The 27,843-nt window shown below is 43.6% G+C and overlaps 1 protein-coding gene across 1 annotated transcript in view; it reads right to left on the reverse strand.

The window, feature by feature from the left end:
• ANO7 (anoctamin 7) overlaps positions 1–27,843 on the reverse strand; it is a 57,722-nt gene that overhangs the window by 16,524 nt on the left and 13,355 nt on the right. The window contains exons 4-15 of the mRNA XM_053309004.1: positions 25,791–25,866; positions 23,863–24,023; positions 21,536–21,643; positions 19,482–19,621; positions 16,958–17,015; positions 15,401–15,511; positions 14,750–14,915; positions 5,574–5,664; positions 4,759–4,855; positions 2,178–2,321; positions 1,961–2,098; positions 8–106 (exon numbers count right to left, since the gene is read on the reverse strand). Coding sequence (XP_053164979.1) covers positions 8–106; positions 1,961–2,098; positions 2,178–2,321; positions 4,759–4,855; positions 5,574–5,664; positions 14,750–14,915; positions 15,401–15,511; positions 16,958–17,015; positions 19,482–19,621; positions 21,536–21,643; positions 23,863–24,023; positions 25,791–25,866 — 1,389 coding nt within the window. The remainder of the gene's footprint in view (positions 1–7; positions 107–1,960; positions 2,099–2,177; positions 2,322–4,758; positions 4,856–5,573; positions 5,665–14,749; positions 14,916–15,400; positions 15,512–16,957; positions 17,016–19,481; positions 19,622–21,535; positions 21,644–23,862; positions 24,024–25,790; positions 25,867–27,843) is intronic.

Below are 27,843 nucleotides of genomic sequence, written 5' to 3' on the forward strand. Positions count from 1 at the left end.
GTCTTACCGATGCTACGACGAGGAAGTTCCCAGATTTGGCGACAACTATGGCAATGATGGCCCGGTAAAGGATTATGGAAATCAGGAACATCACCACCACAGCAATCTGTAGACACAGCCAGGGAGAAGCAGTAGTAATAACGCTGTTGTGAGAATGCTGTCCAGTTACCATGACGGGGCCTATCACTATGGTTTTGCCTTAAAATTAGGTTGATTAGTATCTGTGATTTGGCAAAAAATGTGACTGGTTTTTTAAATACCTATGACAATGGTATCCTGAATGGGGCTGTGGGTGAATGGGATTGGATATGGAGATGCTGGGTATTGAACCCGGAATCTTCTGCAAGCAAAGCATGGCTCTGTCCTGAGCAATAGCTCTTTCCCAGTGGCAGAGCTCTTGCTGTTTGCTGAAGGTAGGGTAGCAATTAAATTATCTGTGCAACAGGTCCAACAGCAAAATTATTTGCAAAGTCAGAGCCCCTGGTGGCACAGTGGTAAAACTGCTGCCCTGTAACCAGAAGGTTACAAGTTCAATCCTGACCAGGGGCTCAAGGTTGACTTAGCCTTCCATCCTTCCGAGGTCGGTAAAATGAGTACCCAGAATGTTGGGGGGCAATATGCTAAATCATTGTAAACCGCTTAGAGAGCTCCGGCTATAGAGCGGTATATAAATGTAAGTGCTATATATGGGAGCAAAAACTTGGTACTCTGAATTCAATTTTAGATAATAGAGCTGAAAGGTTTCAGAAGAAGTATTGCCCAATGCTGCTGCTCTAATGCAGGATCCAACATCCACACAGTAATACCCAAGGTTGGTAGATAACTGATCTTGTTGGAGGTAAGTTTCCTGACGCCAAATTTATCACAATTTTAAAGCAGAAGAGCAAACAAACCCAAGATCTCCAAGAGATTAATAGCTTGACCCACTAAAATATGTCAGCCCCACATAAAATCACATCTCCAGTTGTGGTGATCCCCAATGCCCTCATGGGAAGGAGCATTCACAACTTTATTTTTAGTTGGGGAGTTGACTGTCATTGGAGAGTCTGGGGGCTGCAGCTCAGTGATCGGGCATCTGTTTAGCATGTAGAAGGTCCCGGGTTCAATTTCCAGCACTTCCAGGTAGGACTGAAAAATTCCTGCCTGCAGCCCTAGAAAGCAGCTGCCAGTCAGAGCAGACTATAATGAGCTAGATGGATCAAGGGCCTGAGCAGACAGCAGCTTCCTGTCCCTGAGTGGCCTTTTTGTTGCTTTTGATCAGAACAAAACCCAAAAGCAGCAATGGTAGCCAAGAGAAAGGAGAACTGGTCTTGTGGTAGCAAGCATGACTTGTCCCCTTAGCTAAGCAGGGTCTGCCCTGGTTGCATATGAAAGGGAGACTAGAAGTGTGAGCGCTGTAAGATATTCCCCTCAGGGGATGGAACCACTCTGGGAAGAGCAGGAGGTTTCAAGTTCTCTCCTTGGCTTCTCCAAGATAGGGCTGAGAGAGATTCCTGCCTGCAACCTTGGAGAAGCTGCTGCCAGTCTGTGAAGACAATATTGAGCTAGATAGACTAATGGTCTGACTCAGTATATGGCAGCTTCCTATGTTCCTATGAAGTGGGGATAGAGGTAGCATATACTGCCTCTGTATTCCCCAGTGCTCCTCTATGCCCTCCCATGAGAAGCTCCTCCTCAACTGCTATGAGTAACCATAACACTTCAGGAGAAGTGGGGAATTGCTGAGTCTCTGAAATTTAAAATTAATTAAATGACAGACATTTTCAGATAATTGTTTCCCACATCTCAGATGCCATGTCCTCAAAAGGGCTACATATTCCATTTCCACAACTTTCCTGTCTGCAAGAAGACTGACTAGCAAGGGAAATTGTGACCAGTGGGCACAACCAAGCGGAGCGTTTATATGTCATGGTTGTTCATCACTCAGCTCAGTCTGAACCCCAAAGAGCAGCTCTCTCACCATCATGATGATGGCCATCGATCCAGCGATGATTCTGTTGAAACGATTACGCTTGGGGAAATACGGCTCCTCTTCTCCAGTAATCGGATTCTTCGTTGTCATGGGTGCCATGGCAGTGAACTGGGGCCGTGGACGTTCCTGCAACAGAGGTAAACTGAAATATATTCAACGCCAACTTTTGGCTGAAATTGCCCTTGAGTTTGCCCAAGGCCAGTACCTCAATATCTTCAAAGTCTGAACAGTCCCATCGGTGTGTTAGGGTGGCATTCATTCTTTTCCAGTACTCAAGGAATGTGACTGCCCACAGAGACATGAAGATGCTGAAGAAGACAGTCCCACCATGGTCAAAAAGACGTCCAGCCTAAAAACGCAGACAGAAATTGCAGTCGAGGGTGTGCCAAGCCAGGTTGGGAAAGAAGGGCAGTGAGCTTCGTATCATATTCAGGGCCAAATGATCCAACTGCAGCAGACCTGCAGATCTTCCCCCCATTCACAAGTAAAGTAGGGATTTCAAGCACCGAAGTAAAGTGCAAGCTGAGTTTGCTAAACCCCACTCCCAGGTGTCACTTTTGCTTTTTAAATCACACACATTTATACATGACTGTATTTACTGAAATAGAAGAGAACTCTGAATTTAAGATGACCCCCTTAAAAACAGAGGTTAAATTTAGCTTATACCTGTATTTACCCAAATGGAACAGGACTCTGAATTTAAGACAACCCCCCAATTTCTAACATCAAAGAGCATAAAAACAAAAACAGAATTAGTCTTGGATTCAGAGAAATATGGTACATTACGTGTCTCTGTTTCAAACCCATGGATAAATATATGGGTCTGCTGGTGTTTCAGAGCTTTTGGCCCTGAAAGCTATACACAGGACTAGTAGAATTATGCAATAAATAAAACCCAAATTCCAAACAAGTAAGTGGGAGCTGGAACCTTACTTTAAGTGCTGAGGAACATGCTATGTTTGTTACAGGGGGATCTAAAGGAGACATCCAGTGCATTTTGAAATAGCCACCGTGGCACCTGCAGGGGCACACCTAGGTAGTTTTGGAGCCCAGACCTGAAGGGCTTCAGAGGCACCCCCTGCCACCCTTGAGGCCCATTTAGGGGCTCTCTGTGCACGCAAGGGGCTGAGGAGGAGGAGCTGCTCAGAGACAGCAGGCCTGGCTTGGCTGCCATGCTGCTGATCTCCTTCTGAGCAGCACCAAGAGTAGGTTTGAACTAAAGGCATAAATGGCCTTGGAATCAGGCTACCCAAGCGATTGTCGCATCCCACATAAATATGTCCGCATTCTAAGATTATCCTCAGAGAGCCAGCTTGAACGCCACCCCGCCCGCCACCATTGAAGAGTAAAATTAAATGTTACTTTATTATACATACACTTTGCATGTGCATACTTGGCTTTTAAAATATCAATAGCAGCTGGAACAGGACCAGGGCTTTAACCCAACCCCCGTTGCAGTATCTATTCAGATCAGTCTCCCCGCCCCCATCCACCCATGCTATTTGTGGGTGAAAAGAAAGTTTCAATTGGCATAATTAGAGGCCCCACCCCTCCGCCCCGGTGGCAAATAGCAATTACAAAGAGGATTTTCGATCAGGTCTGTAGCAGGGGAGTTAGGTTAATACCTACCCAAACCCTGCCACAGTCTTGGTCTAGGGAGTGTCTGATTTAGCGGTTATTTAATATCAAAGACAAGCAGATGCTGACATCTAGTTTGACCTTGAGGTGAGATGTGTGGTGATCAAAAACAGGGTCTTCTCAGTCAGGGCACCCAGCCTTTGGAATTCCCTCCTTGAAAAAGTTATCTTGGGGTCATCTTTGTATTCCTTTTGGAATCAGGTTAAAATATTCTTATTTGCCCAAGCTTTTTAGATTGTCTGAGTTCTACACGGGAATTGTATCTGCTTCTATGTTTTGTTTTTTATAGCTGAAATGTGTTACCATTTCTGTTTGTAACTGTGCACTGGTCTGAGTACTTCAGCTGGCTGTTGGCATTAATGGTGATTTTCTCCACGTCAACTCAAATGGGTGAACACACATACACAGAGCAGTAGTATGGAAGAAACTGCCTGAAACCCATGGAACAACTTGAATCAGTTTCTGAAGCTATTCTCACTATCAGTAAGAAGAGCTTCTGGCAGATCTGCAGGGAGAGTGGGCTTAGCCCACTCTCCCTGCAGATGAGCAGCCTCCAAGCCGCACAACGGCTGGCTCCATCATGGAGCTGGTGGGGGCTGCGGGGATTGAGAGCCGCCTGGCCCCCAGAAGTTCCAGGATGCCCTGAATGAGTGCGCGGGGCATTCTGGGGAGACCTCCAAGGCAAGCCTGGCTGCAGCCTTCCAGTCGGGGGTCTACTTGTGTGTCGCCACGTGCCGCGGTGGCACACAAGCAAAAAAAAACTAGGTTAAAGGAACGTTCACTCCATTAACTTCATTTAAGAGAAGAGAGAATTAGGCAACCTAGCCACCTTGGAACCACCAGGTGAGCCCACGAGCCCGGTGCTTCCGACAGTCAGTAGAAAGCAGACTAGGTTTCCTTAGCCCGCTTTCTACTGATCGTGGGAATAGCTTCTCTATGTAGTGGCCTCAGTGAAGTGTAAAAAGAGTTAATAGGAAACAGGAGAATCTTGTCATATGTGGCTACCTCACACAGGGAAATGTTTCTGTGTGGCACTTCATGCTGAGCACATGGGCCATGGCAATAGCACATGACTTTAAAAGTTAATCAAGTCCTTACAGTATTTTAAATTGTTCGTCAGAGCTGCTCTTCAGAGATATGAATGGTACCTGAAACATAGAGCAGATGCTAGAGAGATTCCAGTACGGGCAGACTTTGCAGAGTGGGCACATCTGGTATCGACCACCACTGGAACAGATCTCCTCTCTATATTGTTCAGGGAGAAGAAATAAAAGTGGGGAAGACAATTAACCCACCAGTTTAGCATGGTGCAGACTCCTAGCTTCTCTTCTGAGCTCTTTTGTTTCTCTGGCCTTTGCTCTCTCTGCTCCTACAGTCACTTTCTCCTTCCATTCTTGCAGGACGAAACATGAGCACATTACGTCCCTAATGCTTTAAACTGGTTGCATAGGCATCAGATGAGCAGCACAGCCAACATTCATAGGGACATAGGAAGCTGCCTTATACTAAGTCAGACCATTGAACTATCTAGTTCTGTGTTGTTTACACAGACTGGCAGCGGGTTCTCCAAAGTTACGGGTTGGATGCAGATGCCCTTCCCCGGGCACTATTTTACAGTGCTCACATGTCATCTCCCATTCAAATGTAAACCAGGGCAGACCCTACTTAGCAAAGGGGACAATTCACACTTGCTACTACAAGACCAGCTCCCTTCTCCGATTGACATCCAATCCAAATATCCGAGGAACGAAATTTCCAATAAACATTTTAATACTAAACAGCCAGAGTTTGATTTGTCAAGTGCTTCATGTTTATTTATTAAAAATCTTGAGAAACTTACTCTGTTCAAGTACAATCATGTGTGGTACCCGTGTGAAAGCCATGCACTACAAAGCCATATAGCTTGACCGTAGGACTCCTGAACAAAGATCTGAGAAAGAGTGAGGAAAAGGTTGACACTTACGTTGGGATGTCATCAAACACCATAAAAATGCCGATTAGGAAGACCAGTGTTCCCACTACAGCTGCGGGAAAGAGCCATGCAGTGTAGAAACCTAATAGAAGAAAGGCAAAAGTATACCAGTGCTGCAGAAATATGCCACCACCCACCACAAATTTTTACCCATCATCTCTACACCTGCTTGCTGAAAAGCTTGAACCAAGTTCCAACCATTCTGTCTGTGGAAAGGATATGTCTTATAAGAAGGCCTACAGTACATCCCCAGGAATAGAACTGTGCAGTCTGGGAGCAACAACAACAGACAAGATTTCCATAATACAGGATATCTCCAATATAGATCAACATTCTCAGATTGCTGGGGAAACTGATTCCTACTATGTGCCTTCCTTTAGAGGAGAGGAGAGCTGGTCTTGTGGTAGCAAGCATGACTTGTCCCCTTAGCTAAGCAGGATCTGCCCTGGTTGCATATGAATGGGAGACTACATGTGTGAGCATTATAAGATATTCCCCATAGGGGATGAATCTGAGAGGAGAGCTGGTCTTGTGGTAGCAAGCATGACTTGTCCCCTTAGCTAAGCAGGGTCTGTCCTGGTTGCATATGAATGGGAGACTTGATGTGTGAGCACTGCAAGATATTCCCCTCAGGGAATGGAGCCACTCTGGGAAGAGCAGAAGGTTTCAAGTTCCTTCTCTGGCTTCTCCAAGATAGAGATTCTGAGAGAGAGAGATTCCTGCCTGCAACCTTGGAGAAGCCGCTGCCAGTCTGTGAAGACAATACTGAGCTAGATAGACCAATGGTCTGACCCAGTATATGGCAGCTTCCTATATTCCTATGTTTCATGTTCTCATAGCATCCTAAGTGTAACCTACTTAAATTAAGAAACCAGTTATGAAACCTTTATTGAAATTTCTGTCCCTGGTATGGCCTAGAGGGGCAGCAATCCCAACAATGAAAGATAAAAAGAGGAGACTAGTGTTGTGGTAGGAATAACCCTCCTTTCAGCCCAGAACTATATGCTTATGGGTCTTTCAGGCAGTACCAGGACTTTTCAGGTCCACACTGGCATTACCCGAGACCAACCAGAAAAAAGGATGCTGCACCAGGGCCAAACTCCAGCTTCCAAAAGTGGAGTGTTTGCCTGACTGTTCAGGCCTCCCTTCTGATGGCCAGTTTGGATGCCTCCTCTAGAGATCCAGGAAGGGATGGCGCTCACACATCAGCCCTCAGTTGCACCATCCTCCTTCTAGTTCTCTCATTTAGAGACCATGCTGTCAGCCCAGCTGTCTCACCTCATCTGGGTTTGGACACTAGGTTAGCAGAACTTTTTATTTGCACCATCCTTTGTGTGGCACAGCAGGGAAATGTTTGACTAACAAGCAGAAGGTTGCTGGTTTGAATCCCCGCTGGTACTATATTGGGAAGCAGCGATATAGGAAGATGCTGAAAGGTATCATCTCATACTGCGCGGAGGAGGCAATGGTAAACCCCTCCTGTATTCTACCAAAGAAAACCATAGGGCTCTGTGGCCGCCAGGAGTCGAAATCGACTTGATGGCACACTTTACTTTACTTTGAAGATGCCACAAAAGTAAAAGAGATTATCTCCAGAGGGTCCAGATGCCTAACTAGCAAGGAAAACTCCTGGAAGACTCAACCTGCTATATACACCACTGAAAACCTATCTCAATATATTAGCTTCATTCACTTAAAGTAGCACAAATTATGTCCATGTGGACAACAACATTATGCCATTATAGAGCCACGTGGTCTGAATGGGACCACAGATTCAGAGATAAAGAGAGCCTTTAAATTGGCAGTCACACCTTATTGCCTATGAAAGAAGAAGATATATGAACATAAGTGCATGGTGCAGGGAAGGTATATTTGAGGCCAAGTCACTGGCACAGATCTTATATGGGGCCCAAGTGGGATTGTACATTAATTATAAACTAGTAAAAACAGTTTGAACTAAGTTTCTAAGAGCAACTCTCTGGGCCCCTAGGTGTGTATCTAATGTAATATTAAGGCTGGAGACTGGAATGCAGAAAAATGAAGTAAGGGCGTGGAGGTTAATAATCCATTATTGGTTCAATACTCTATTTTTCCCAGCAGGGCTAGCCCTTTAATTTTTATTGATAAGTTTCAATTGAGCCAAAAGCTGACTTTATTTTATTTATGTATTCAATTTATATGCAGCTCCTTCCTAAAGTGGCTCAGGGCCACTTTAATGTTTTTATACATTAAAATAAAAAATACATAATAAAACAAGAAAAATTTAAAAGATTTTTAAAACCAGATTAAAATTAAAAACACGTTATCATTAAAAGCCAGACTAAAAATATGGGTCTTTAAGGCTCTCCTGAAGGCCTCCAAGGAAGATAATCCTCTCATCTCCATGGGGAGCGCATTCCACAAACTAGAGGTGACAACTGAGAAGGCCTGATCTCAGGTTTCCACCAGATGAACCGGTGGTACTCAAAGATGGACCTCTCCTTATGATTTTTATGAGCAATGAGGATCTTGTAGAGAAAGGTGCTCTCTCAGGTAAGCCAGATCTAAGCCATTCAGGGCCTTCAAAGTAATAACCAGCACTTTGTTCTTTGTCCAGAAACATACTGGCAGCCAGTGCAACTGTTCAAGAACAGGCATAATGCGATACCCCAGAGACCAATCTGGCTGCTGCATTTTGAACTAACTGAATTTTCTGAACTGTGTACAAAGGCAACCCTACATAGAGTGCATTGCAGTAGTCCAACCTGGAGGTTACCAGCTGGTGTACCACTGTTTTGAGATCATACTCTTCAAGGAATAGGTGGTGGTGGTGTTGAATCAGTTGCAGCTGGTAAAAAGCACTCCTGGCCACAGCTTCAACCTGAGGCACCAGAGTGAGACCCAGGCCCAGGAGCACTCCCAAGTTATAAACCTGTTCTTTATGGGGAAGTGTAACCTCACCCAGAACAGGAAGTTCTTTCCCATCTTGCAGATTATGACCCCAGCAATGAGTACCTCCACCTTCCTTGGATTCAGCTTCAGTTGTTTATGTTTATTTGATTTCTATACTGCCCTTCCAAAAATGGCTCATGGCAGTTAACACAGATAAATAATAAATAAATAAATAAGATAAGATGGATCCCTGTCTCCAAAGGGCTCACAATCTAAAAAGAAACATAAGATAGACACCAGCAACAGTCACTGGAGGTACTGTGCTGGGGGTGCATAAGGCCAGTTACTCTCCTCCTGCTAAGTAAAGAGAATCACCATGTTAAAAGGTGCCTTAATTATCCCTCATGTAGCCCATTACTGCCAATAGGCAGGCATTTAAGGGTTTAATAACATTTCCTGATATTGAGGACAAGGAGAAGTAGGTTTGGGTGTCATCAGCATAGTTATAACACCCAGCTCCAAATGCCCTGATGATTTCACCCAGGGGTTTCATGTAAAAAAGCACTGGTGACAGAATGAAGCCCTGAGAGAGTTCATATAGCAGCTCTCATTTTGAAGAGCAACTGCCACTAAGCACCACCATCTGAAATCTACCCAATATATAGGAGCAGAACCACCGTAAAATAGTGCCTCCTATCACCAAATCCTTCAGGCGACCCAGAAGGATATCATAGCCGATAGTATCAAAAGCTACTAAGAGTTCCAAAATAATCAGCAGAGTCACACTCCCTCTGTCAATTCTCTGGTTGAGGTCATCTATCAGGCTGACCAAGACTGTCTCAACCTCATAGCCCGCCCAAAAGCCAGTTTGAAATGGGTCTAGATAATCGGTTTCCTCCAAAACTGCTTGGAGCTGGTCAGCCACCACCCTCTCAATTACCCAGCCATGGGAGGTTGGAGACTGGCCTTTAGTTAGGAAGCTCCTAACATATGGCCTGTCTACAGAGTTCCTTATGTCACTGGGTTATAAACAAGCTAAAGAAGTATCTATGCAGAGACTTGTGGACATTGAATACCAAAACGAAATCAATATGGTATCGAAAGCTATGAGAGGGCAGTTTACAAATTCTAGATAGGAGCTTGCTGGCTATTTAGCCACATTACCCTTGCCCAAACACTGGGAAATGTTTTTTAGAGTGAGATACAATGTCTTCCCATCAGCTAAGGGTTTTATGTTATGCTCCTCCTGCAGATAAGAAACTGGGCATCACTTACTACATGGCAAAATTTTATGTGTTGGCTGTCAAGATTCATCAGCAGCTAACAGCCGGTTCATTCATATATTTAATAGTCATAATTAAGTGCTTGCCTTATGTTGGTAGTTAAATTTATTAGGTTATTTTCCTTTTGTAACTGTACTGATGTATCTGATCTTTCTTTCTTTCTTTCTTTCTTTCTTTCTTTCTTGCTTTCTTTCTTTCTTTCTTTCTTTCTTTCTTACATTTATAAACTGCCCCATCCATAAAAACAACACCATTTAAAACACAATGCTAAAAACAATATAAAACAATTTAAAAACAATTTTTAAAAAACCATTTAAAACTAATTAAAATAGTTTTTTAAAAAAACAATTTACAAACCTTGGAAGGCTAAGCCAAACAAGTAAGTTTTTAGAGCTCTCTTAAAGACCATCAGCAAGCCTAAACTGCGGATATCTGCCGGGAGTGCATTCCATAGGCCAAGAGCAGCTACAGAAAAGGTCCACTTCCAAGTCGCCACCAGACATACCGGTGGTAACTGGGGACGGACCTCTCCAGATGACCTCAACAAGTGATGGGGATCATACTGAAGAAGGCGCTCTCCAAGGTAGCCTGGACTGAAGCCATTCAGAGCTTTAAAGGTAATAACTAGGACTTTGTATTTCGCCTGGAAACATATCGGCAGCCAGTGCAGCTGTTTTAAGATAGGCATAATATGGTCTCTCTGGATTACCCCAGAGGCCAATCTGGATGCTGCATTTTGAACTGAGGTTTCCGAACTATGTACAAAGGCAGCCCCATGTAGAGCGCATTGCAGTAGTCGAGCCTGGAGGTGACCAGCTGATGCACCAATGTTTTGAGATCATTCTCTTCAAGGAATGGATGCAGCTGTCGAATCAACTGAAGTTGATAGAAAGTGCTCCTGGCCATAGCCTCCACCTGAAATACCAGGGTGAGGCCTGGATCCAAGAGCATTCCCAAGCTGCATACCTGTTCCTTCTGGGGGAGTGTAACCTCATCCAGCACAGGAAGATCTAACTCATCCCTTAAATTCCAATTCCCCACAATAAGCACCTCCATCTTGCTTGGATTCAGCTTCAATTTGTTATTCCTCATCCAGCCCATTATTGCCTGTAGGCAGGCATTTAGGGAGTGAATGCCATTTCATCATGATGATGATGATGATGATGATGATTGATGATAAGGAGAAATAGATTTGGTTGTCATCAGCATACTGATAACACCCTGCACCAAATCTTCTGATGACCTCACCCAGCGGTTTAATGTAAATATTAAAAAGCATTGGTGACAGAATGGAGCCCTGAGGTACTCGATATAATAGCTCCTGTTTTGAAGAGGAGCCGTCACCAAGCTCCACCATCTGGAATCTGCCTGAGAGATAGAAGCGGAACCACTGCAAAGCAGTGCCTCCTATCCCCAGTTCCCCCAGGCGATCCAGAAGGATACCATGGCCGATGGTATCAAACACTGCTGAGAGATAATAAAGAACCAACAGAGGCACACTCCCTCTGTCGATTCCTGGTAAAGGTAATCTATAAGGCCGACTAAGGCAGACTCAACCCCATAGCCTGCTCTAAAGCCAGTTTGAAATGGGTCTAGATAATCGGTTTCCTCCAAAACTGCCTGGAGCTGGTTAGCCACCACTCTCTCAATCACCTTGCCCAACCATGGGAGATATAACTATCCATCACTGAGGGATCTAGGGAAGGCTTCTTAAGAAGTAGTCTAATATTTGTCTTCTTCAAACAAGGAGGCATCCTACCCTCCCTCAGCAATGAGTTAATGATATTAACTAGGCCATCTCCAACAATTTCCCTGCTAGATAGAAGCAGCCAATTTGGGCAAGGATCCAGAGAACAAGACAGAGAACTTGGTAGGCCGCACCGCCCCAAGCAGCTTGTCCACATCATCAGGCATCACAGATTGAAACTGATCCAATCTAATACTGCAAAAGGGATTGCTAGACACCACCTTAACAGACTTTGCAGAAACAGTGGAGTCCAAGTCGGCCCGAATACAAGAGAATTTGTCCGCAAAGAACCCTTTAAAAGCATCGCAGCAGAACTAAGTCCCCGGGGATTGGTCTGAATTGGAAGGAGCCTGAATCAAACTCCTCACAACCCGGGACAGCTCTGCTGGACGTGAACCTGTAGAAGCAATGCGCACAGACCAGAATTGTTTTTTTTGCCACATGTACTGCCTCCGCATAAACCTTCAAATGGGCTTTATGCTGTGTCCTGTCACATTCAAGCCGAGTTCTCCACTTGTGCTCCAGTCACTTATCTTGCTGCTTCAGATCCCGCAACTCCTTTGTATACCAAAGCGCCACTTCTAAAGCAGATCGGCAGGAACGCTTAGGAGCGATCGTGTCTACCACCCTGATGAGTTCCCTATTCCAGGTTTCCACCAGGGCATTGACAGTATTACTGGCAGGGCCAACATTAATCCCCCCCCCCGCCAAGGCTTTTTGGAATCTTAATGGGTCCAGCAGCTGTCTCGGGCGGACCATCTTAATAGGTCCTCCACCCCTGCAGGGCTGGGTTGTGGCTGTGAAACCAACCTTAACCAGGTAGTGGTCCGTCCATGACAATGGGGAAACCACAAGATCCCACACCCACAGAATACCCCCTGATCCGAACAAAAGACCAAATCGAGTATGTGGCTGGCAACATGAGTTGGTCCAGAAACTAGTTGGGATAGGCCCATATTTGTCATGGCTGCCATGAACTCCTGAGCTGCATCAGACAAGTCAGCCTCACAATGGATATTGAAGTCCCCCAGAACTAAAAGTCTAGGTAACTCCAACACCAATTCCGAGACCAGCTCTGTCAGCTCAGTTAGGAAGTCAGTTGGGCAGGGGGGTGGACGGTACACCAACAGAATCCCTAATCTATCCTTAGTTGCCAGCCTCAGAAAGACACACTCATTGTAAGTCAACTGTCACACAGGGGCCCTGGTAAGGGAAATTGTATCCTTATGAACCACAGCGACTCCACCCCACCGCCCACTTCCGCTAGCCTGCTCCACAACAGAGTAACCTGGTGGAAGAAGCTGGGCCCAAAATGGGCCACTAGCCTCCCCCATCCAGGTCTCAGTTATACAAGCCAGGTGAGCTCCCTCATCCATAAGTCATGGATGATTTCGGTCTCATTCTGAACCAACCTGGCATTGCAAAGGAGCAAAAGCTAGGTTCTGTGGGAAGTTGGAACTGCTCCCCAAGGCCAGAGAGCTGACAGGGCAGCCAGAAGTGGAAACGGTTACTAAATTACTAGTTTCCCTTCCCCTGTATTGGCCAGCTGCTCTGCCAACGCCAATTCTTCTATTCCTCACAACAGTAATAGCTATCCCAGAGCTGCCGGAGGCACCCCCCGTATCACTCTGCCTAAGAGAACCCAAACACATGACAACAAAAGGCTTGGCACAACCCAATAAAAGGAGGACTAACAAAACTCAACCCAGACCTCCAACCCCACCTTACTATAACTTTCCCCCCTCCTGACCACAGTCCCCAGTCCCACACCAAAGGCCTGGCACCAAAGGCTGGCCCCCTTTGGCGGCTGGCTTCGGCAGCTGCCTACAGGCAGGTCTCTGGAGTGCCTCCCTCCAATATATGCTACCAAGGGCTCCAGAAATCTCCCCTCGCACGCGAGATCTCTGGTCCTTAGGGACAGGTGGAACAAGTCAAGCACTCAGGTAGAAGGCACAGATGGAATAGGACAGCAATCAGGCTGCCACAAGCTGGTCCTTCAGATGGTCTGGGGCTGCAAAAACAAACCTCCTCAGCCGAGACAGGAATGTGCAGGCAGGATGAGATGTTCGTCAGGAGAGGTCAGGGAGAGGACAGAATCTACCCCCCTTTCCTCTCTTCACCCTCTCCAACCCCCCAGATGCTCTTAGTGTGCCTTCCTCCAATATATGCTACCAAGGACTTTGATAGTAATAAATGACATGACATGCAAAAGTGTGGCAATGCTTGAATTTGTGCCCCACCAGTGGGCTATGGCCCTTCCTCAACAATGCATTCAGTCTGAAAACATTTCTGCCACTTTTGCTTTGCTCCTTTTATACAGAAGTTTGACAGGATGAGGTATATACAAATACAACGAATATTTATATTCTGCTTTCAACAAAAGTTCCCAAAGCGGTTTACATAGATATAAACAAACAAACAAAGAAACAAACAAACAAACAAAATGGCCCCTTATCCCCAAAGGGCTCACTATCTAAAAAAGAAACATAGGATAGAAACCAGCACAAGCCACTGGAGGGATGCTGTGCTGGAGATGGATAGGGCCAGTTGCTCTCCCCCTGCTAAATAAAGAGAATAACCACTTTTAAAAGGTGCCTCTTTGCTCAATTTGCATATAATGAAAACAACTGGAAATAGACATTTTGAGCAGAATTAAGTTTCTGGCATATTCTCTATATACACTGGCAGGAGGGACCATTTCAGACAAAGCTGCTTTTCAACTCAAAGTTTAACAACTGAATATTTTTACCATACAACAGATCATAGCAATCTGAATGAAGGCAGGATGTATTTTACCACACATTAATACTTCAGATAATCACTACACTTCTTTCCTGCCCATGTCTTTCTGAGCTGCATATAGAGAAAAGCTTAGGAAAATCAGTTTCTCCAAGGCCCCGCTTTACCCAGTGAACTTATATTGTGGAAAACTCAGCCACGGTTTCCCAGAATTCTGGGAACTATAGTCTGGGGTGATGCTGAGAATTCTCGTTCAAGATCCCAAGTCTGTCCTCTTAAGTCAGAACTAGGATTTTCTCGGTTCTTTGAGAAGAAGAAATGACTGCTAAAATAGTGGTCTGTGGGTTGATATTTCTCAATTCTCTGCTTGTCACCAAAGCTGATTGGTTTATCAAAATGTGAATTTTTGTCCATTTGCAGAATATGCTAACATTTATCACCAGTCAGAAGCAGCAGAACAGTCTGTGCCGATGGAGGTCAATCCAGCTCTAGAACAAGAGAATGAATGCCAGGGGCCTTGTACTCACCAAGCCAAGCAAAGTAGAGTGCAATCTTCTCCCCAAAGTACCTGCGGATATGATCCAGAGGCTGGTATTTATTCCACTTTCTCCACCGGGCCCAGAAGTGGAAAAGAATCTGCCTCTGATTCAGCTCAGGAAGGGGCATCTCCTCTGATGGCATCTCATAGGTACCCTTTTGGAAAAAGTGGGACCTTATCCACATCAAGTAGAGCTTTTTAAAAAAAAATTGTGCTGTATTTCACATTAACAACTATGAAGACCCCCTTTATACAATATCTTTATACAATTTCAGAATTAGTAGAGTCCAAAGCTTTAAGAGAGAATTGGTAGTTAGTCTGTCTTCAGCATCATCAGATAGAGATTTAGAGGACTGAGAAATCTGTTTACACGAATCCACGTTCATAAACTTTTTCTGCCTACCTAGTGCTACCAAGCACTAATAAATGGGCCACCATTTATTATAAGGTGTAGTGATCATTCATTTATAGCCTACCTTTCTTTCCATGATAGAACTCAAGACATGCAGGGTTTCCAAGCAGTCTCTCATTCACATGTTGACTTGCTTAGCTTCAACAAGGTGGTTGCATCATGTGCCTTCAGGAGATCCCTAACTATTTGTTTCCAAGTCCATTGGGAAGAATCTGCTTGCCAACTTACATCATGCAAAGGGAATGCAGCTGTGAAGACTTCTTCATTCAGCAGCCTGTCTATTCCAACCTCCCCTTCCTTTGAGTTGCCATATGCCGTGGTGGCCAGGATCTCATATAGCTGAAGGGAAGCACAGAGAAGACAAGAAGTTGTGCTTTGATTTCCACAGGGAACAGCAATCACACTCATTCGGAGTCTTACCATTATGGATAAGCACCCTTCAATTGCAATTCTTAATGTTTTTCTTCCCACAATACAATGTGCAACTCTGTGTGATTGCTGGTATAATCACAGTCATCTCTAACAGATAGCTGTCTATTATTTAGACAATAATGTGGAGAGCAGAATGTAAGGTGCTCTCTCTCTCGCTCTCTCTCTCTCTCAGGGAAGGGACTCTTGAGACTAATGAAACTGCAAAATATCCAGAGCCTGTATACAGGCAGCAAGAGAGAGAATGGTGATATAGTATCTAGACAGAATTGGCTTAATAGGTAGAAATGTGCACAAGCAGACCACAGAAACAAAAGGAGGAAACCCTGATAAAAACTGAATAGGAAGGCTAGAATAAGGGCCTGGTTGAAACAACAACAAATATTTACATACTGCTTTTATCAAAAGAGCCCAAAGTGGTTTACATAGATATAAATAAGAAATAAATGAGATGGATCCCTGTCCCCAGAGGGCTCACAATCTAAAAAGAAACATAAGGTAGACACTACCGACAGACACTGGAGGGACGCTGTGCTGGGGATGGATAGGGCCAGTTGCTCTCCCCCTGCTAAATAAAGAGAATCGCCACATTTAAACGGTGCCTCTTTGCCTAGTTAGCAAAACATTTCACAACATTCTAACAATTAAGCATTACAAGACATTACCAGTGGTGCTCAAGACCTCTTAGCACCTGAGGTAATGTGCCAAATGCCACCCCACCTTGTGCACACACTGCTTTCCCCCTTAAAAAAAAAAAGAAGCAGCAAGGGCAAGAGGGCATCTTACCACCTTAATGATGCCCCAATAATCTACTGCTTAAGGCGGCTGCCTCACCTTGTCTTATGGAAGGGCCACCCCTGGACACTGCAATAAAGTTAGCACCTCTTTGATGAGGTTCTGATTTTGGATTGATGTTGCTGCTGCTTTGGTGTTTAAAGAAAAAAAAAAAGTTAACCGGGCAGGACACATAATTAGATAAAGGCTGCACAAGGTGATCATCTGTACAGACTAATAGGTTTACATGAAAACTGTAATACTGACACAACCTTACCATGTTTACCCAGCAATTCTCCCATCCTTCTCCAGATTAGACTTAGGGAAACTGTACAGATGATCACAATAGGCAATGTCTGGGAAGAAACTGGGTTTTTTGCTTTCAGTCTCTGCTTTCATAAGAGTGTCTTCCTACTAAGGACTAGGCAAGGGTGCAACTGTGCCAAGCACATGGTCAGTGATAACAGTGGTTGGAAGACAAAGCCTGTTGCCAGTGCTAAAGCAGTGGGACAAGTCTCTCTAGGCTCCCACTGTAGACAGCGTCTAGGCCTCCATTCCCCTTGCCCTGTGCTTGGGACTTACTATTCTGTGTCGCTGTGTGCTGCTGAAGAAGGTCTCATGGTGATGACTTCCGAGAAACCTGGGCGGGGCGGGAAAAACTTCACTGAGAACAAACTGAACACGAAACCCATAATGTAAGGAGAGAGGGCATGCTTCCCAGGCCTACTTCTCCAATGGTCATAGCAAGGCAGATGCTAGTCCCACCCACCCACTGTGGAATTTGGCCAGGACTATCTGGCAGTGCTGGAAGGAGCCCTGACCTTTGAGATCCAGTCTTGAAGGGAGGAGGAAGTATAACAGAAGTCTAAGGATTCTTTGAGGTTTATGGATGGGGCATTATTATAATTTTATCTATCTATCTATCTATCTATCTATCTATCTATCTATCTATCTATCTATCTATTTTTTACACTGTTGGACAGATGTTATTGTTTGTTTTATCCAGACTTTATCCAGACTTTTATCCAGACTTTATCCAGACTTTTATCCAGACTTTTATCCAGGTTTGTTTTATCCAGACATCAAGTCCTTCCCAAGGACCTGGGATGACTGAAATTTATTATCAATATTGTTGTTTGTTGTTATTTTGGTGAGGCAGATGAGCTGTTCTTCCTTGCGATATTTAGTATTGCTGAAGTTTCAAGAGGAGAGGCATTTTGGGCTGTGTGATTGCTGCTGGATGTGGCATTTGAATCTAGGAGTCTGCTAATTTAGCAAACAATTATCACATGAGATAACTGAGATTTCAGTGACATAGTTAACAACATCACCATAAAATTTGTTTGAGATGCAGGCATTTGTGAAATATATTCTATGGAGATACTAAACAATTACATGGATGAACTGCGGCTGAAGAAGACTTGCGGTCAAAATGCATCTGGCATTTTATCCTTTGATGGATATTTCTCTCTTTTAATATTTTTTCATCGGACACTCCACTTTGGATGGATATTTATTCTATTTGAAAACTGGATTCAATACATTATGGAGGTGTGTGAGAAGATTCCAGACTTCAGGACTATCTGATTACTCCTTGGGACTAGATGTTTTTAAGGAATACTGGACTTTTTGAACAACATACAAAGGATTTGGAGCCTGTACAAGTTTTTATTTATTCTTTTAGCTGTTGTAGTGATTTTATAGCAATTGAGGTGGAATATGTCACTTGTGATGATATTATTAAATGGTGGTGAATTACATTAGTGATAATTTTAAAAGTATTGTTGGTTGGGTATTTTAGCAATTTTAGGATTCTTCATTTGGGTTTACTGTTGGTGTCAGAATCCTATAGAACTTTGTGTTGATTTTTTTTTAGCGTGTCCAATTTGATGCTAAAGTTGTGAAAAATTGGCTATTATCTATGAGGCAGCATGAGAAGAATGGACACTAGAATCACTGGCTGACATCTTGACTAAGCAAGTGAAGCCGCAACAGCAGGCTTCCTCACAACTGTGTGTGTGCAATGTTGGAGAGCAATTTTTGCTGATCTCCCCATCTCTAGAAGTGCTCTATGCCTGCCAAAAACATGTCTCTGAAGGTCATGCATTTCAAAGCACTTCCAGAGGCAGGGAAGATATGAAAATTGCATCCCCCATGCACATTCCAGGAGTGGGTAAGCCAGCCTTCATCTGCACTATGAGCAACCTCCTGTTGCATCTTTGCTTAACTAGTCAGGGTGTCAACCACTTTAAGTGGAATTTGTGTGGATGGTCCTAGAGTTGAGGCTGGGGGAGGACAATGAAGTGAGGAGAGGCAATGCCATTGGGACCATCATGATGACAATGAAGGCACAGCCCCTTCAATTGTAGGTGATGGTCAGAGAAATATTGGTTGCATTGTCAGATTATGGAGATGCATGCTGGTCTCATGGCAGTCTTGAGGGAGCTGGGGAGGAAACAGGAAGTGGACATCATCAATTGGGAAGCCACATTTGAGCATTAGGAACAGTCAGGCCAGAGAGGATTCCTTTAGAGCTTGGCTGGTGCCTCAAAGCTAAACTGGAGAGAATGAGAAGGGAAAATAAAAGAAAGTTGGATAAAATGTAAACTCCATACTTCTGCCAGGAACCCTTGTTTCACTGGCTTTTCTCAAACAATGCTCAGAATTTTCATTAGAGATGCTGTGAATTTTGTCACACATCCTTAATCCACAGCACATAACTACAGTTTCCAGGGTCACCCAGGGAGAGAGAAGGACTATTAAATCAGTTGAAGATGGTAGTGCAGATTTATGCACTAAGGCAATTTTTACTCTGCCTTACAATTTAAAGCCCTCAAGGCAGCTTACAGAAAATCAGCTAAGAGTGAAATACAATTTCAAAATATGGACAGATAAAAACACCAAGTAAACACAGATAAAATCAACAGACAGCAGAAAATAAAACACAAGCTAAAACACACACACACACACACACACAGAGACAGACACAGGATCTTTAAGTTAGCTCAAAGGATCTGTCAAGTTATCTGACAAATATACTCCTCTAATTTGGGAAGAGGATATATCAAGAAAGAAAAGGAGAATAATTGGAGTTCTGAAATCTTACCATTGTAACTTGCTTGCCTTAAAATGACAGGTGTAGTAGTCCAAGGGCAGGTCAGGAACCTCATCATACAGAAGGTTAGGAATGGCCAGTTTCATCAGAATTTTGTGAGACCAGTTAGTCACATCCTGATTGGGCACAGCCTGGGGACGAAGTAATGGAGAACCATGCTAGGGACACATTGTCAGCAGTTTTATTGCATTCAGATAATGGCAGTCAGAAAAATAGTGCATGTAAATCCAAGTGAAGAGGACAAAATTGTTAGGGCTGCAAAGGCCATGCATATTCACTCAGAAGAGAGATACAAACAAAGGGTGCAAAAGAGTTATAAAAAGAGTGGATGATTTCTCATGCACCCATTATATTTCAACAGCAGTTATTTAATCAATGCAGGATTTGTTTTGTTCCTATGGCGTGTGTGCAATCAAATTTGTCTCTTATTTTTTAGCTCCGTTGGTTCAAATGTAGACAAATAGAGCATAGAAACGGAGGATGTGTAGGAGCTGCTATTACCAACACTCATGCAGAACAATAATGGAAGATCAAATTGCTCCCACAAAACAAAATGACAAAAACCACAGTGGCCAGATGGAAGCACATGCAATTTCCTGCCAGCTAATGAGGAATGTTCTTGGCAGCAGAGGGAAGTGTGCAAGTGCTAACACTGAGTGTTAGGCTCAAGAGATGAGCAACCCGGGGTCTAATTGCCACCTGGAGGGCAAAATCCCTTCTGCCTTGACCCTTTTACCCTCCACAAAATGTTTGTGGGTCCTCATAACTAGAGCATCTAGTTTAATATACCCAACACAGGCAGTCCTTGATTTGAGACGCTCCAAGTTAAGACAAATGGCACTTAAGACATTTGTAAATTGCCACCTTGTTTAAACTTTACAGCACTCACCATGGGAGGGGAGGCTCTGCTAGATGGCTGCTGGTGCACAAGCTAGAGGAAGAGGAGACAATGGCAGCTCAGGCTCACATTGTCCTCAAGACTGGCAGTCTTGGTTGCAGCTGCTGCTGCAGCATCTGAGACTGGGGAGGGATTGGCTGATTTGCCCATCCAAGATACTCCCCTAACTCCTAGTTACATTCCTCCTCCTCCAGGCTTAGCTGCTGTGCTATGATGGTGAGAGCCTGGCCTGCTCCAAGCCTACATGATGTTTCTTGCACACCCTCCTTCCTTTGCCATTGCCCAGGAGGAGGACGACGACATCTAGCCAGTTACTTCCCTTCCTTCCACAGAATAATGAGGAATGGGTGGCAAGGGTGAGCAACTTCTGATTCTCCACCATCCACTTTTTCTGCTGCATGTCTGTCTAACTGACAGACCACCAGCAGCAAAAATATAGGTTTCCGACCTTGGTTCAGGAACTAAATATCCCATTTATAACATTGTTGCCTGGGGGAAATCAGTTCCAAGTTAAGATATTTCAACTTGGCACAATTTTCAGGAACCAATTGTGTCAGAAGTCAGAAGTCATCCTGGTACAAGACTAAATCTACCAACTGTACTGTATATAACCTTGCGGAGCTGAAATATAAAGAGATGCAGTCTCACTGCATTGTTCAGACACCATTGGGTGAAGCAGAATCTGAACCGTGGCCTCCACAAAGAGCAGATGAAGTGGAGTGTATCACTTTGGATTGCAGGTGAAGGACTGCACAATTGAATGTTTTTCCATACGAGAAACAAATAAATCATGCAGCCATGTTTGCATGGCAAAAATTGTCTCTCACATATCACAAATGGGAGCAGAGCTTTTGGAGACATGCATCCTTTGGTTTCACACCCACAGCATGCACTCAAATGGTGGCCAGTGACAATTCACAGCAGCATCACAAGATAAGGGTTCTCAAAACTTTTCAAACTTCTCCAGATATAATATAATTTTTTTAATGGGGTCATGTTTAATCTGTAATCTTTTCCACTGTCAACTGCAGTCTGAAATGGTACAGTTCAGAAACAATTTTACCACCATCTGCTGTTGTATGATGAGGCATCCTAAATGCAGAACAAAATTTTGGCCAAATGACATTAAGTTCAGAAACATCCTTACCTGCAGGGGGACTCTCAGTCTAAGATCTTCAGCATAGTAACAAAGCACACTCCAAGGAGCATTCAGCAGTACATAATACACCACCTTTTTTGCCTTCTGGGCTATGTGCTAGAAAAGAAGGAGGAGATACATGGGAAATATCAGAATAAGTTCTCTGTACAGACATTACCCTACTGCACAATCTGTTGCAGAAATTTAATGACTCTTAGAGGCAAAAGTATTTTTTCCCCCAAAAACACTCAGCAATCTCATGTAGTCCTCATGGTCACACTAGGCATGGTGACTGTTTCTTCCCAGAATGATGGTGGTGTTGCTAGCTCCTTTTTGCTCCAATAGTTTCAGATAGCTAGACTACTGAAATTAGTCTCAAATATACCACTTCTGATCCTACAAAGATGTAGTCAAGTGCAAATTACACATTACAGAGAGACGCATGGGCATCACTGGGGGAAAGTGTGTAGGCATTAATATGGTTTTGTTTTGTTTTTATACTGCCCTTCCAAATTGGCTCAGGGCGGTTTTTCTTTGTAGGGTTGTATTTCCATTCAACCACCTAATGGCGTAGCAGGGAAATGGCTTGACTACTAAGCCAGAGGTTGCCGGCTCAAATCCCCACTGGTCTGTTTCCCAGACTATGGGAAACACCTATATCGGGCAGCAGCAATATAGGAAAATGCTGAAAGACATCATGTCATACTGTGTGGGAGGAGGCAATGGTAAACCTCTCCTGTATTCTGCCAAAGACAACCACAGGGCTCTGTGATTTCCAGAAGTCGACACTGACTTGACAGCACACTTTACTTTACCTTTACCCACCCCACTCTGCTTCACTGCCTACCACTTGCAGGGAAAATAAATACTAATGGGATGTGTCACAAACACTTGTTTCAACTACACCTTATCAGAGAGAAAGGGGAATAGAAAATGTAAGTCAGTGGTAACCACATATCTCCTTATAACGTATAATCTAGGTCTCAGACACTACCATAATAGGGACAAATTATTCCTACCACCTGGAGGCCAGCTTTTCAGTCACATAGAAATCTTCCTCACATTGTGTTTACAGATGCTACTGTGACAGCTTTACTAAGCTAGGCCAGATTGATATTCACCCAGCCATTGACTGTAGATTTTTCAGCACCAAAATAGAGATGCACGTTGAAGCAGTTAAAGTTATGAATGGGCTGTGCTGGTAAGATTTCAAGTTATGAAGAGGTTTTCAATGAACACTACAGTAAATGAAAAATAGATGGAAGTATAAGAATCAGAAGTAAGGCAAGTTTGTATTTCTTGTGTTATTTGGGCTCCACACAATCCTTCGAGAACAGAACAGAAAACTAAAGGAAAACCTGTTAGTCATTACATTAGCAAAGATGGAGGTTAATTTTCAAAACATATCAGGTTACACAGTCATTACAATTACAAGGCTAATGTGTAGCTTCCATCCCCAAGTTTGCCTCATCACAATACTAAAGCAGGAACAACTGAGGGAGAACTGGTGGAGCAGGAAGAGGGAATGCTTAATCCTTTCCCTTAAAATTGTTTTAAATTGTTTTAACTTTTTAATTGTTTTAATTGTTAGTGATCAATTCAATTGTTGATGTTGTATTATTGGTTGCGAACCACCCAGGGTTACTAGACTGGGTGGTACAGAAATTTATATTTATTTCAAATAATAATTTATTTTTATTATTTCCAATTCAAGGTGCCTTTTTTTTGACGTTTAAAGCCCTTCACTGTTTGGACCCTGGATACCTGAGGGAGCTAGGCAGGCAGCTGATGTCCTCCTACATATCCCCCTCCCCACTTGCCGCTACATTCACCTTACCTTAGCCAACATATATTTGAGAGTGGTGGGGTAACATGCTCCCCCACCTTTAGGGCTGTGTCTTCACATTAAGCTTTGTGAATAATCAAAAACCTTCACAATTTTGAGAGGTAGGGCTTGCTTAATAGGGCAGACACATTGGAGCTTCGAAGGTTTTGTAAATTGTGGATGACGCAAGTCATTTAATGGTACTAGAGAAAGACATGCTGTTCTGGTAGCTCCAGGTCTTAACACTCACATCAATTTTGGAGGAAGAATACAACTGAAGGAAGCCTGGGAGGGTGCGTGGCTCGGGGAGTCAGTCATGTGACTTGTCTCTGTCCCCCACCCCAAGGCAGTGGGCCCCCCAGACAACTGTCTCCCCTTACCCTATTATAGTTACGCCCCAGCATGGTTCCAACCTTCTATTTTCTCCTCAGTGGAAGATGGCACCAATAAAACCAAGACTAGGAGGCAAAGAAAAGCCAACATAAACATGAGCAAGAAAGAGTTTGGTTACCATTTCCATTTGGAGCCCTGTTGTTCTGAGTTTACTCAGAAACCTCTCTCGCCAGATCCTGTGCATTTCAACTGATTTCTTTTGCCTGTGTTTTTCATTCTGGCCCTTGCCATTTTGTCCTTCCATATCCTGGAGATCTGATTCCCATGCAAGGACAAAGTCTGAGACAAAAACACACACAAAGTACAAATATTAAATTAGTAACTCTGGTCAGCAACAAGCACAGGATGAAGGCAATGACTCATCAGAGAAACCAGCTAAAGTGCGAGAACAGGGAACAGCATGGGATGGACAAAGGGGAATCCACACAACACCTCCAGAATGGATTCCTGTAATGTGCTTGACATGGGGCTGCCCTTGAAAAGCATCCAGAGAATTCAGCTGGTGCATAATACAGCAGGCTGGTTGTTGACTAGGATGGCCTGCTGAGAGCATATCACTCCAACATTGTGTGTGACCTGCACTGACTGCTTATTCATTTCTGAACTCAGTTTAGTTTAGTTTAGTTTAGTTTAATTTAATTTAATTTAATTTAATTTAATTTAATTTAATTATTACAAATATATTCTGTTCTTCTTCCATGAAGTCCAGAGTTGTAAACATGGTTATGTTTATCCTCACAACAACCCTGTGAGGCAGGTTAGGCTGTGACTGGCCCTGAGTCATCCAGTGAGCTTCATGGCTGAACAGGGATTTGAACTTGGGTTTTCCCCTGTCCTAGTGAGACACTAATCCAGGACAGGGCAAACTTGGCCCTTCAGATGTTGTTGAACTACAAATCATCCCCAGCCACAATAAACTGTGGCTGGGGATGATGGGAGTTGTAGTCCAACAACATTTAGAGGGCCCAGTTTGCTCAGCCCTGCTCTAACCATTAAAGGGGCTGCTATCTTTAAAGCTCTAAACAGCTTGGGACCTGGGCACCGGAAGAACCTCTTCCCATATGTGCTTCACTCATCATCCATGGACTGTCTCCACTATATGAAGTGTAAAAGGCTGCTGGAAAGAAGCAGGGCCTTCTCTGTGGTGGCACCAATCATCTGGAACACTCACCCTGTTGACATTAGACCACCCCCAAGTTATATGTTTTAGGGCACAAAAAAGGCATGACCTTTTCAAAAGGCTTTAAATTTTTGTTGAATGTTTACTTATTAATGCTATTGGAGAGTTTATGCTGCTGCCGTTATTCCAGTTGTTTTAAAGTAGCTGGCTGCTGCTGTTCTGTTAGCTATTTTTATTATGGAGTTTTTATTTTGAATCTGTAAGCCACTTCAGTTCCTTTGAAGAGAAGCAAGATAAAAAGTTTATAACATAAAAATAAAGTAAGGAAGTAGGATGCTACAAGAGGGGTCAGCATAGGACAAAGGTGTCTCTGGACTTCCTATCACCTTTTCCTATTATTTATTTTTATTTATTGTTAAATTTGTATACCGCCTTTCATTAAAACAAGCCCAAGGCAGTTCACACAAAAATTAAAACAAGACTATAAAAATTACACAATTAAAATATTAAGCTAAAATATAAAAACATAAATCTGACTAAAAATATTTAAAATACAAGCATAAGATAACCATACAAGATACAAAGAAGCCACAGTAGAGACAATTATATTAAAGTCTGAGTAAAAAGCCACAATTACCCAAACGGAGCAGGAAATGTTCCTGCAAGTGTTCAGGAAAAGTAATTTTCTGTAAGGGATAATGTAAATGGCAAAAGGAACTAGAGTCACTAGGTCACAGCCCCCAAAGATTCACTGCACATCAGATGGCAACGTTTCAGGTCAAGCCTAGTGTATGCTGAGTGAGCAGGCTATGGGAGATAGGCAGGGTATGGAAGGGGCATCTTTGTCAGCATCCTTTCAAAATGAAAGATCTGCTAAATCAGAAATCCTGGCCACATGTGGGTTTCTAGTGATGTGGTATCCTTACCTATTCTTTTATGCCCATCACTGAAGAAGGCTGCGATGCTCTTCACAACCTGACGAGGCTTTTTTTTATTCCCCTCCTGAAAACAAAACGTTGATAATGGTTAATAAAAAAGGAGGTGGGCTCAGATTTCTCACCCCAGCAATAAAGGAGACAAAAGTTAAGTTGCTGGTCAGTCTGCCTTCTTTTCTTCACCAGAATTCAAGCAGTGACTGATGTCCTAAGTCGTGGCATCTTTCACAATAGTCTGATTCAGCCTCCACAGCTATGAATAGTGCTGCAGAGTGCCTTGTAGCTAATGAAGTCCCACTTACCAGAATCAGAAGAGACAAGAAATGGCATGCACCAATGAGCTATTTTCCAGCCCCAGTTTGAAATCACCTTATGCTACTGCACCCAAGGCTGTCACACTTCCTCTCCCCATATGAATAATTTAATTCAGATAGTATACAAGTCAGATATAGCAACAGGGTAAGTTATTCTATATGCTTTAACATATTCCCATCCCTATTTCAACCAGGACCCAGAGGAATGGAATGGGCAATCTAGCAGCAGTTTTCTGCTACCAAAGTAAAAGGGGCCTCTAATGAGCAGGCCTGGTATTATTATTAAGAATATTTATATACCACTTATCAACAGAAAAGTACTCAAAGCAGTTTACATAGCCAAAGAAAATAATATGGTTTCTTGGCTGTCTCAGAAGGGCTCACAGTCTAAAAAGGGAGACTTCAGGAACAGCCACTGGACAGCCCTTCAGGGGTGTAACTATAAGAGGGAAAGGGGAGGCAGTTGTCTGGGGACCCACTGCCTTGCCCCCCCCAGAGGCAAGTCACATGACTGACTCCCCCAGCCGTGCACCCACCTGGGCTTCCTTCAGTTGTATTCATCCTCCGAAATTGATATGAGTGACACACGCTTTACTAGGCCTTTTGTTACCACTATTCAGCCTCATTTAAGCTTTCTTTACTTCATAAGCTGAGCTTCAGTGAGAGGGGGCCCATTTTAAAATCTTGTCTCTGGGCCCCCTCCAACTTTGCTATGCCTCTGCAGCCCATGCTGTGTTGGACTGAAGAGGGAGCAGCTTTCTCCCTGCTAAATATGAAGGCTGCCCCTTTTGAAAAGTGTGTGTGTGTGTGTGTGTGTGTGAAGGGATGGGCTCTTCTACCCTAAACCTTTCATCTCCATCTACTCACATGTGAGGACAAAACCGCTTCCTCCAGATCCCATAGAGAAGGCTGACTAGTGCATTGCTGTCAGCTGAATCTCAGAAGGTGGAGGGATGCACAAGAGGGCCACCCTAGAAGATCTTATGGGACTGGTAGACACATGTGAGAGAAGGCAGTCCTTAAGATATTTTTGTCTCAAGCCATGTAGAACATTAAAGATATATATACATTTCTGAAGTACTTTTAACAAAGAAATGTGAAAAGTACTTCTTAACATTTCCACTTATCTATCTGTCTACTGTATCTATCTGTCTGTCTGTCACATTTATATACCTCCTGAACTTTTCACATTGTGAAGTACTTCTCACAAAGAAATGTGTGCTTCCCAAATAAATGCTTCACAATCTTTTTAATCTCCCCACAACATCTCAAAACCACATTCAGTGCTTCAGTTACACACCATGCCAATCTCCACAGCAGGACAGAGATCAGCAACCAACTGGGATGACACAACAGCAACATAAGGAGACAGGAATACCCACACATCTGAATCTCTCCTGCTCACCAAGTCAAAGATCTACTAAAATCCAAATGATTATGGTGCCTTAAAAAAAAACTTGTCTCATGGACTCTAGGGCAGAGTATCTCTTAATCAGACCTTTATGTTTTAGCAGTATGTTCATGGAGCAGAGGACACTAATTTCCAAAGCAAAGAGGCACCTTTTACCGTGGTGATTCTCTTTATTTAGCAGGGGGAGAGTAATTGGCCCTATCCACCCCCAGCAGTACTTCCAGTGACTGTTGCTGGTATGTGTCCTATGTTTCTTTTTAGAATGTGAGCCTTTTGGGGACAGGAAGCCATCTTATTTGTTTGTTGTTTCTCTTTGTAA

The sequence above is a fragment of the Hemicordylus capensis genome, chromosome 3 (genome assembly GCF_027244095.1).
Source record: "Hemicordylus capensis ecotype Gifberg chromosome 3, rHemCap1.1.pri, whole genome shotgun sequence".
Taxonomy (NCBI): domain Eukaryota; kingdom Metazoa; phylum Chordata; class Lepidosauria; order Squamata; family Cordylidae; genus Hemicordylus; species Hemicordylus capensis.